This window comes from Squalius cephalus, assembly GCF_949319135.1.
Source record: "Squalius cephalus genome assembly, chromosome: 1".
Taxonomy (NCBI): Eukaryota; Metazoa; Chordata; class Actinopteri; order Cypriniformes; family Leuciscidae; genus Squalius; species Squalius cephalus.
The window spans coordinates 17,155,724-17,168,237 of record NC_137122.1 but is presented as its reverse complement, the minus strand read 5'-3'; the positions used below and the strand labels follow the sequence as shown (position 1 = coordinate 17,168,237).

The window sequence follows — 12,514 nt, the reverse complement described above, 5'->3', positions numbered from 1 at the left end:
GCATTTTTTTTCCCAATCTGCAAAAAAAATTCTTACCAATAGCTTTTTTTACCATGTGTTCCTATAGGTGTCTAGTAACACCTCCCAATTTATCCACAGCCAAATCCTCAGGGAAAAGCCTGGAGAGGCAATCAAAGTTGAAAAAATACTTTTTTCAATATTACCTTTTGAGATGTCTAACTAGGGTTTTTTAGGGGTGCTGAATCTATCCCAGTCATTAGTTTTGAGTAAAAATGACTCAAAGTCCATACAAAAACCACATAAAAATGGTTTTATTGAACAATTACAAAACAAAACTTACTAAATCAGTTTAAAATTTAACAAACCTCATCCAACTCCCCTGCATCTCCCTCACTCCTGTTATCATCTGGCTGGTTGATGTTCTGGCAAGAGTTACCATGACAGTTCCCACAAACAGAAATACGCTTGACGCCTTGCTTTTTACAGCAGCACCTGAGAGTGTCACAGTCCCCTGCACAGTTGCAGCTGACAAACTTCAGAAGGTAGTGCAGTGCAATGGGATCTGTTGTAGGGACTGGTGCATAACCTTGTTCTCCTTGTTTCCATGAAACATACTCAAGGACATCCAGTGATGGACTTTGTAGCAGTAGCCGATCTCTGGTCTGGAGATATGCCCGCAGAGAGTGCTGTGCTGGAGCTCCTGTAGTCGGAGGCAGTTTCTCAGGTTTGATGCTCCCGGCTACGGCCCGCTTGCTGATGATATCAAATCTTAAGTCTTCCAAATCTTCAGGTGGATTTCCACAGAATGTGAGCTTGAACAGTTCGCACCCAGCTTTGATGATGTCACTTTTCTTGGCTCTGATGTCATTGAACACATCCATGGACCCCTCTGCTTTGTCAGTCTTGCAGAGCTTGGTGAGCTAAACCCAGAAATTGCTGATACGGTATCGCAGCCAGAGAAGCTGTGTAGGAAGATCAGGTATTTACGGTATCTCTCCGGGAGGGCCTCCCGGATCTTTCTGACATCGTAAGATGTGTCTTTAAGGTGGTTTGTGACGTCAGAAACACCAGCGATTTCAAACCGCGTTTTTGAGACTGTCTTTGGTTCACTGCAGATCTTTATCGACCTCACTCAGACTAAATCAAAAGGATTATTAGGAACATCATACTAAAACTCTGTTTGACCCCCTTTCGCCTTCAGAACTGCCTTAATTCTACGTGGCATTGATTCAACAAGGTGCTGAAAGCATTCTTTAGAAATGTTGGCCCATATTGATAGGATAGCATCTTGCAGTTGATGGAGATTTGTGGGATGCACATCCAGGGCACGAAGCTCCCGTTCCACCACATCCCAAATATGCTCTATTGGGTTGAGATCTGGTGACTGTGGGGGCCATTTTAGTACAGTGAACTCATTGTCATGTTCAAGAAACCAATTTGAAATGATTTGAGTTTTGTGACATGGTGCATTATCCTGCTGGAAGCAGCCATCAGAGGATGGGTACATGGTGGTCATAAAGGGATGGACATGGTCAGAAACAATGCTCAGGTAGGCCGTGGCATTTAAACGATGCACAATTGGCACTAAGGGGCCTAAAGTGTGCCAAGAAAACATCCCCCACACCATTACACCACCACCACCAGCCTTTCAGAACCAAAATTATTCCTGATTCAAGCAGAATCTGCAGAAAATAAGTAAATGGACAATAACAATGAGATGTTGATAAAAATGAGTCAATAGTTTAATTAATAATTACATGAAGCAAATACAAACATTAAAAGGGAATGAGACAGATATCTCTCTTTACTGACTCATAAGAGCCAAACAGTGGCGGCTGCTGGTCTTTCAAAGAGGGGAAGCTCATTTTCGGCCTACATCATAAAAATTGTCCATTTATTTATACGTAAATTCTGCCCAATGTTCCTTTTCAAGAAAATGCTCTGTGACCCTATATCGTTCCAACTAGGTGTCTTTTCCAGTGACTTGACCAGTGTGTCCTCTCAATGGCCAGCAGAGTTAGGTATAATTGTATAAATGTAATAATATAATAAAGGTATAAATAACAATATAATAAAGTATAATAATAATAGTACTAATAATATATAGGCTATTGTTAATTATTTTAATAATTATTGTTTTAATTATTACTAATAATATTATAAAAAAATAATAGGATAAGTAATAATATAATAAAGGTATAAATGTATAATTGTGTGAAATGTATTATGAAAAATGGCTAGCAATTTCGACAAGCAAATACCAAGAAAGAGGTAGCAGCAGTTTATCTTTTGACTATCACTTGAAAAATCCGCGATGGGACTGAGCTCGAATAGCTTCAGCGGCAGCGACTTTTTATTGTATGAAATCGCTGTCAATCAAAAGGAGATGCAGCCCCTCCAATCATCACGCGTAAGCCCGGAGTCCGGGCCAGCCCACTCCTCATTCACCCCCAGAGACGCTGAGCGTCCGTGGGCGGGACATAATCGCAGCATTTATCCAATGACCGTCTAGTTTCGAAGCGCTGAAAAAAACTGTTCAAAGCAGCCCCATTGAAGTCAATGGACGCTGGGCTTCAACAGGGAAATGCACTGTCTGTGTCGCTACGCGAATGTATGAGAAGGAGATCGAGTCAGCCGACCTGCTGTATGTAGCTGATTCTGAACGAACTCGTCTTTGAGATTAACGTTTTCTAACGCATTTTTAGTCAATAAAATGTTAACACAATAGTACATATTTGACCATTAATTTTTTTGACATTATAGGGGAAGCCGAGCTTCCCTTGCAGTCTTAAAGAAATCCCCACTGGAGCCAAAGCATCTCAAGAGAAGAAGAGAAGAGAAGTGTCCAGTTTCAAAGATACATGAAAGTATATCTTGTGTTTGTATGGAAAGTAGAAGTGGAAGAGAAACTAGATGTTCAAATGAAAAACAATTTAGAAACAAGTTAAAAAATAATATCAGATGCACATCTCTCTTAAAAGTGTTATGGCCTTCTTCTCCAGTGTGAATTTTCTGGTGGTCTTTCAGTTCATCTTCTGTAGTAAAGGACTTCAGCACTGAAACACACACCGCTGTGTCTTTTCTGCTGTAATATTACTAATGAATCTTCTCCTTTGTTTGAATCTTCAGGTGTTTCTTCAGGACTGAAGCTCAATGAAACTGTTTACCGCACTGATCACAGTTAAATGGTCTTTCTTCAGAATGAGAAGCTGATGTGATTTCAGAGTGAAAGCCTGAGCCGCTTCTTCCCAGTGTGAACTCTCATGTGAATCTTTGGACTTGATTTACATGTGAAGCGTTTCTTACACTGAGGGCAGGAGACAGATTTTTTGGCCTCTGTTTTTCCTTTCTTGTTCACATCCATCAGGTCTAAAAGAAAAATTAAATCAAGTGAGTTTTAATGGACTATTTTATGCAAACAACTTGCTAATCATGTGTGGTGGGCAATTTCTAAACACTTCTTCACGAAGCTCAGACACCTTTATGAATATTTTGTTTCAAATCAGTGGTTCAGAGCGTGTATCAAACTGCGAAAGACATGTTAAAGACATCAAAATATTAGATATTTTCTATTGGCAAAATATTAGATATTTTGTTCGGCACGGTTAGCCAAGTGTGCCGAGAACGGTTTGTAATTGTGTGGAATCAGAGAAAGTGTAAGGCTCAAGTGGAAACACAACTGGAACCTTTTCCGAAGGTGGAAAAGCAGCTTTTGTTTCTCAGCACATAAAGATGAACTACTTACTGTGATCTCAGACTGTGTTGATGTGGTTTCTCCACTGGATGGATCTTCATATGTAGCTTCAGGTGAGTTTTAATAGAGAAACTCTTTCCACATTGATCACACGTGTGCGGCTTCTCTCCAGTGTGGATCATCTCATGTCTTTTCAGAGATGATGACTGACTGAATCTCTTGTCACAGTGTGAACACTTGTAAGGTTTTTCTCCAGTGTGAATTCTCTCGTGTTGTTTTAAACTTTTTGATGTAGTAAAAGTCTTCTCACACTCAAAGCACATGTACTCTCTCACATAAGTGTGTATTTTCTGATGTGTTTGTAAAGTGTGCAGCACTGAAAAACTCTTTCCACACACAGAACATGAATGTGGCTTCTCCTTCATATGAACTGTCAGGTGTCTCTTCAGGTTTGATGCCCTAAGTAATGTTTTGCTGCACTGATCACATGTGAGCGGCTTCTCTCCGGTGTGGATCTTCATGTGAACATTAAGGGATGATGATTGACTGAAACTATTCCCACATTGATTGCATGTGAACGGCTTCTCTCCGGTGTGAATTCTCATGTGAATCTTAAGAGATTTTTTGTCTGTGAATCTCTTTTCACACTGTTCACACATGAACAGCTTCTCTCCGGTGTGAATTATCATGTGAACATCAAGGTGTGATGATTGACTGAAACTCTTCCCACAAAGATTGCACACATGTGGCTTCTCTCTCCGGTGTGAACTCTCATGTGAATCTCAAGACGTTGTTTGGTTGTGAAACTCTTTCCACACTGAGTGCAGATGAAAGATTTCTTGGCTCTTCTTTTCTTTAAAAATGTATTTTTAGTCTTTGAGCGACTCAAAGGTTTTCCTCCAGGTTTGACATGATGTTCCTCCTTCACTTCACTCAGTTCTTCACTCTCCTCCTTCACTTCCATCAGGTCTGACATCAAAGATAAACTCATTTTCAAATTTTCTAAATAATCAAAATAATTCAAAGAGGGAAATATGTGAATGGAGATAAAAAAAATCACATTTAACAGACAACTGCAATAAAATATTACAATCATTTATATTTTTATAAATGAATTAAACATAAAAATGAATTAAACAAAAGTGGGACACAAGAAACACAAGATCATTTGTACATTTCAGAATGATTATTATTTATCACGTTTGTAAAAAATACGCACAAAATTCAGATAAAAATTCTGGTAACACTGTTACAAATAACAGTGTAAACCACAAATAATAAAAAAATGTAAAATAAAACAGTTAAAATATTTTTATTTAGTTTGACCTGATATTGACAATCAATATGCAACCTCCCTTTACTGACCATTTGTATAAAGAAAAAAGAAAAAAGATTTTTTTGCAGCCATTTCATAGTTAAACTGTTTATCTAAATGTGAAGAAGTGCTTGAATGTTTCTAACATGAATGTTCTTCAGCATCATGAATGAATGAAGAATAAACACCAACCTCTTTGTTCTTCAGGATCTTCAGTGTGTTTCATTCTGCAGGGTTCTGGATCACTCATGTTCTCACTGTCCTCTTTAATAAACTCAGTCTTTGCAGATTTTAGCTCTTCCTGATGCATTGTGCTCGTCTTCACTTGTAGCTGATGGGAATATTCCAGAATTTATTGGAGAATTACAGTGGGAAGAGCTTCACTGATGATGAATTACAGTGGGAGGAGTTGATCTGCCAAAATCAAAAATATATCTTTACTGAGTTTGTTTTTATGCTCATGGACAACAGAATATAATAATGTAAATTCTTCCAAATATAAATAATGATAAGAAAAACAGTTGAAAGCATAAACAGAAATAAACATAGGCTTACTTATATTAACCAACGTCTGTTGACACCAATGAAATGAGCTTTAAGTGTCAATTTACAGGAGATCTGAAGACATCAGCATAATAAATGAGGTGAAAACAGGAACTATTGTCATGAAATAAAGAGTGTTTTCAGCAGATCTGTTAATATTGATGAGCCTCAGACTATCAACACTCATTCAACAAGTAATTCAGGATCATCAGCAGATCATCTCACTTTATTCTGAGTGTTTGCTGTTAGAAACACATTATTTGTGTCAGGATAGATGATAAAAGCCTGTAAAACAGCTCTATTCGAAGACAATACTGTTATTTCTCACAATTTTCTCATTTAACATGCTTTCTCACAATATAACATGGATAAATCATCTATAATAACAAAATAATTAAATAAATAACCTATCGTTACAAACCTCTACAGGCAAATAACCATAATATGTTAAAGGGATACTCCACCGTTTTTTCATATTAAACTATGTTATTCCCTTAACTAAGACGAGTTTATACATACCTCTCTCGTCTCAGTGCGTGCACTAAATCGCTCTGTCTTGCGGCGAAACTTTGTTAGCACTTAGCTTAGCCCAGTTCATTCAATATGGGCCAAGCAGAGAAGCTACCAAACAGTTACAGTTTAAATACAGTTACTCGCGTAGTGTAACTCGACCTAGGACGGTGACACAAAACAAAACATTGCGCTTTTCTAAGCGTGTAAAATGGATAACTATATTGTATGGCGGCATACCATAGCAAGTGCTTTGAAGCACTTCGACTTCGGCGCAGTAATATCTTCACTAGAGGGAGCGGGGGCCGGTGAGAGGATTTTTCACGAGTGAAGATATTACTGCGCCGAAGTGCTTCCAAGCACTTGCTATGGTATTCTGCTTCAGCTGGTCCCAAACGTGCTCTATGGGGTTCAGGTGTATGCGAGCAACGTGTATGTAGATGTTTGTATTTTTAAGAGAATAATGTTTATGCGTGGTTATTGGAAAAAATACAAATGAAAGTTGCTGAAATAAGACCACAAAACACATTAACCCATTTAATCCCAAATTTTTCTCAGACACAAAAATATCCAAATCATGTGTCATTAGTATCCCTTTGAAACAATCAATCATAATTTTTTTAAATTTTCATGGAAAAGTGTGTGAAAAAGTGTGTTTTATGATCGGTCACAATTGTGACCGGTGGGATACTGTGTTGTATCAACCATTGGACAGAGTGAATATAGGTCTATTTGACCTGTGCAGTGTGTTTGTGTGTGTGTGTGTGTGTGTGTGTGTGTGTGTGTTTGTGTGTGTGTGTGTGGTGTGTGTGTGTGTGTGTGTGTGTGTGTGTGTGTGTGTGTGTGTGTGTGTGTGTGTGTGTGTGTGTGTTTGTTTGTTTGTGTGTGTGTTTGTGTGTGCGCGCGCGTGCATAAGAGTGTATAAAATCCTTATAAAATCCTTGAGGCCACGGGATAGTATCTTGAGGCCACAGGATAGTATCTTGAGGTCACGAGATGGTATCTTGAGGCCACGGGATACTATCTGGAGGCCACGGGATACTATCTGGAGGCCACGGGATACTATCTCGAGGCCACGGGATAGTATCTCGAGGCCACGGGATTGTATCTTGAGGTCACGAGATGGTATCTTGAGGCCACGGGTACTATCTGGAGGCCACGGGATTCTATCTGGAGGCCACGGGATAGTATCTTGAGGCCACGGGATACTATCTGGAGGCCACGGGATACTATCTCGAGGCCACGGGATAGTATCTCGAGGCCACGGGATTGTATCTTGAGGTCACGAGATGGTATCTTGAGGCCACGGGTACTATCTGGAGGCCACGGGATACTATCTGGAGGCCACGGGATAGTGTATCGAGGCCACAGGATAGTGTATCGAGGCCACGGGATAGTGTCTGGAGGCCACGGGATACTATCTCGAGGCCACGGGATAGTATCTCGAGGCCACGGGATAGTATCTCGAGGCCACGGGATAGTGTCTGGAGGCCACGGGATGTGTCTCGAGGCCACGGGATAGTGTCTCGAGGCCACGGGATAGTGTCTGGAGGCCACGGGATAGTGTCTGGAAGCCACGGGACAGTGTATCGAGGCCACGGGATAGTGTATCGAGGCCACGGGATAGTGTCTGGAGGCCACGGGATAGTGTCTGGAGGCCACGGGATAGTGTCTGGAGGCCTCGGGATAGTGTCTGGAGGCCTCGGGATAGTGTCTGGAGGCCATGGGATAGTGTCTGGAGGCCACGGGATAGTGTCTGGAGGCCACGGGATAGTGTCTGGAGGCCACGGGACAGTGTCTGGAGGCCACGGGATAGTGTCTGGAGGCCACGGGATAGTGTCTGGAGGCCACGGGATAGTGTCTGGAGGCCTCGGGATAGTGTCTGGAGGCCACGGGATAGTGTCTGGAGGCCACGGGATAGTGTCTGGAGGCCACGGGATAGTGTCTGGAGGCCCCGGGATAGTGTCTGCAGGCGTCTGCAGGCCACGGGATAGTGTCTGGAGGCCACGGGATAGTGTCTGGAGGCCACGGGATAGTGTCTGGAGGCCACGGGATAGTGTCTGCAGGCCACGGGATAGTGTCTGCAGGCCACGGGATAGTGTCTGGAGGCCACGGGATAGTGTCTGGAGGCCACGGGATAGTGTCTGGAGGCCACGGGATAGTGTCTGCAGGCGTCTGCAGGCCACGGGATAGTGTCTGGAGGCCACGGGATAGTGTCTGGAGGCCACGGGATAGTGTCTGCAGGCCACGGGATAGTGTCTGCAGGCCACGGGATAGTGTTTGCAGGCCACGGGATAGTGTCTGGAGGCCACGGGATAGTGTCTGGAGGCCACGGGACAGTGTCTGGAGGCCACGGGACAGTGTCTGGAGGCCACGGGATAGTGTCTGGAGGCCACGGGATAGTGTCTCGAGGCCACGGGATAGTGTCTCGAGGCCACGGGATAGTGTCTCGGGCCACGGGATAGTGTCTCGAGGCCACGGGATAGTGTCTCGAGGCCACGGGATAGCGGGATAGTGTCTCGAGGCCACGGTATAGTGTCTCGAGGCCACGGGATAGTGTCTCGAGGCCACGGGATAGTGTCTGTGTGTAAAATTAGGTAGAAAGTTAGGTAGCAGCAGAAAGTAAGGTAGAACAGTTAGCCTATGTGTATTAGCATGTAGATACAATGGGTTATCCCACCGGTCACTATTGTTGCCGTTGACATGTTTGTGAGTTCTATGACCACATTAAACAAAGTTGAGTAATTGCAAATGCATATATCAATACTAGACACCTTAAACATGATGTGTACCAAAAATCTATGTCCTATCTTTATGTTAACATACTTTAATAACCTTTTCTTTGGGAGCTTTCTTGCTGCCATCCTCTTCTCTTGGCGCAAACAGGAAGTAAACAGCTCTGGTCATGTGACAATTTACAGTAAACATGCGACACTGCACATATTTCATTGAGACCCTTTATTATTTCAATATCTGCTGGAAATGCATTGATAGATCATTCAGTAACATTTTTATAGCCTTAGAAATGAAACATTTTTTTACGGTCACTATTGTGACCGGTGGGATTAAATGGGTTAAATATGTGTCCACAAGACTTTTGACTAATGGATGTTTTCGCTTCGAGTTCTGGCTTCAAAATTATGTGAAAATAGTCTTGCTTTATTGTTCACAAAAAAAAAATACATTGATTTAAATGGTGTAAGACAGGTTTTGCTTGGAAAGCCAATATGCGAGGGAGGCATGAAGGAGGAGTAGTTTACACCTGAGAATACAATGTCCCACCCATTATGTGTAATGAGCCATTCATTCAGGTGTGACACTGACTGAGCCACAATGCAAGGACAAAAGATATATTTAGAAGAAGACTTATATTGACCATTTAAGATTTTGCTTACATCTATCTTGTAAATATGTTTTGCTATTTTATTAAAAGGTTACAATTACAACAATAATTACAATTTCAACAATATTTCAAGTGTACTCTTTCTTTGTAAAAAAAAAAAAAAGATTATAGGCCTACATTTTATCATATGTATTCATTAGTTTGAATATAGCCAACATTGGAACATCTAACATCTTAGTCTATGACTTTATTTTTGACAAAAATAGTATTTTATATATATACACACACACATATATATATATATATTAGTGGTGGGCCGTTATCGGCGTTAACGCGCTGCGTTAACGCGAGACTCTTATCGCGCGATAAAAAAAATATCGCCGTTAATCTATTCTCCAAGTTGGGTTGGGAGCGTTGGGAGCTGGCTCAAGCTACACAAGCTATGATGACGCAATCTACCCGCGGCCGCGAGGAACACCCGGCTGCAACGCATCATATTCGTCGTCATCTTAAGTAAACACGGCTGAAAGTGAAAGCTGGTGTAAAAGATCCGTGCAACATCCATTATTTGGACTTGGTTTGTATTTAAGCCGTCCGACGTAGACTGTGTGGTGTAACAGTTCGGTAAGTTAACACACGACTAATCCGTTCTACCACCTCAAATTCAAAACGAAACATATCACTGAATACCAGCGTGCGCGTATTATTCCCAATATATCTTAGTGAGTGGTGTAGCACATAATCTCTTTTTATTAAAAGCGCCCGATTTTAAGAATCGTTGTTGTGTTTCTTTTTAACTGAAAAGACATCAGTTAGACAATATTCTAATTTTAAATGTGGGGTTTCATAAGCTCCAAGCCATAATAAACATTAGACCTACTTAGTCTCTGCAGCTAGTGTACTTAAATTTTATTTATCTGCAAAATTATGTTGTATACTTACAGTTTTGCACAATATATGTTCTCAAAACTACATACACCCTTTCAAAAAAAAAACAAAAACAAAAAACATTTAGCAGTTGTTTAGCAGGGTCTGTGTAACCTGTTCTGAAATGGTTTTATTATAATATCGTTATCGCAAGAGGCTGCAATGTATATCACAATATGTATTTTAGGCCATATCGCCCATCCCTAATTGATAGCCTATAGTAGTTGATAATAACATAGGCCTACCTAATGTTGCCTACGGACGGTAACAGTACAGTAGTAACCTTTTACAGTCTATGAGTAGAACAGCTTTCTCAAGCAGTTTGTGATGCATTTTGGAAACAGGAGATGAGCACCTGGTCTAATGCGCCACCTGGCTTGAGAAACCCGTTCTCAAAGACTTACTTTTATAGTCATTATTTGGGTAGCACACATACTCTGAATGCCTTCGGCAGAATTCAAATGAGCCATTTTAATCTAGATTAATCTAGATTAATTTCAAAATTAATCTAGATTAATCTAGATAAAAAAAATTAATCTATGCCCACCTCTAATATATATATATATATATATATATATATATATATATATATAAATATATATATATATATATTTAGATAGATAGATAGATAGATAGATAGATAGATATGAGCAGAAATTGCTAAACAAAAGCTTATTTGATAATGCAGTATATTCTACAGTAAAAACTGTACCCAAATCTAGTCAACAAAATGTTGTCTTTCATACTTCGCCTGACTGTAACTTTTTTTTTTTATGAAATATTAGGGCATATAAATGTTAATTCGCAGTTTAATACATTGCTTATACAAATACATTTTAATTCAACATATTTCAGTCGATTTTTACTCATCTCAGTAGGCTATAACAAAGCAGTTTATTCTTTCACACACAGATGCGCGATTCATATTTAGGCTAAACAGTCTTTACAAATATGTACCCTTCATTCATCTCACAGAAACACGATTCATATTATAGAAACGCGATTCATCTTTTTGCGGTTTACATAGGCCTACACTAACGTTATTCCACTAACTCTTGAGAAAAGATAACAGCCTACCTCACTCCTCAGCGGGATCTGCTCCTCATTTCAGGAGATATTGTCAACAATGCTTTTCTTGTGCAAATTATTTTTTTTCTTATTTGGCAGATGCTGTGACGACCAACTTCCCAGCAGCAACAGAGTTTTATATTTTATTATCTTAAGTTGTTGATGTTCCATATATATATATTTTTAAATATTTAAAAAAATATATTTTTTCCATATCTAAATTATTTTTAATATTTACTTTGGTCATTTTTATGTTTTAATCTTTTTGAAAGTTGTTAATGTTTTTTTTTTTTTTCTAAATAAAACCTTTATATTTAATTTGTTTGGATGGATTGTCATTTATGAGAACCTGTTATATTTAAGTGAAAAGAATCCTTTAGCCATCATTTTGTTGTCTATTATGTATATGTAGTCGTTTAATAGCCATCTAATTGATGACTAGTCTATTCTTGGGCTATGGTTAGACGTCTATTAGATTTTCACTGACAGCCCAAAATCAGCCTTGTTTTAGCCTAGACCCATATTGCCTGTCTATTATACGTATATATGTAGTCGTTCAATAGCCGTCTAATTGATGACTAGTCTATTCTTGGGCTATGGTTAGACCTCTTATTCTTGGGCTATTAGACGTCTATTAGATTTTCACTGACAGCCCACATTTAGCCTTGTTTTAGCCTAGACGTCTGGGCTGTGTTTTGAAGGCTATTAGACGTCTTTTAGACGCAAAATTGCTTGCTGGGTAGCCTATGCAGTCGCATAAAAATGGAACTAGGCTACCCGACAACAGTTCGAATTTATTCAAAAATGTAAACTCTGTAATCAGTTACTTATTGCATTCCAAAACCGGTATGACTTTATTGTAGATGCCTCGGTTGTTTTTGACACTCATAAGCAAAAAAACAAAAAAAAAAACAAGAAGAAATATATTATTTTGTGTTTCACAGAAGAATGTTTGTTTGGCGCCCGGAATGACTTTGCCGCCCCCCTACGAGAAGAGCCCTAATATGTTGCAAACGCAATTTCTTCACCTCTCTCCTATGTCCATTATAGTGAAACGTTTGCATTATAGACAAAGCATTTGCATTATACAAATGTCTGGAAATTAGAATAAAAAAATGGGTTTGCATTTTGATGCCATATATGTAAATGATTA

General features: G+C 39.8%; 2 protein-coding genes across 2 annotated transcripts in view; one reads left to right on the top strand and one right to left on the bottom strand.

Annotated features, from left to right (window-relative positions):
- The window catches only part of LOC307163140 (uncharacterized protein), a 444,167-nt gene that overhangs the window by 414,303 nt on the left and 17,350 nt on the right, over positions 1-12,514 (top strand). The window lies entirely within an intron of this gene.
- On the bottom strand, positions 3,703-5,337 carry LOC307166018 (uncharacterized protein; the record flags this gene model as incomplete). Its single annotated transcript, XM_079884121.1, has 2 exons — positions 5,170-5,337; positions 3,703-3,912 (listed from the first exon to the last, which is right to left on the bottom strand). The coding sequence occupies exons 1-2, from the start codon at positions 5,278-5,280 to the stop codon at positions 3,703-3,705; spliced, it is 321 nt and encodes a 106-aa protein (XP_079740247.1). The 5' UTR covers positions 5,281-5,337.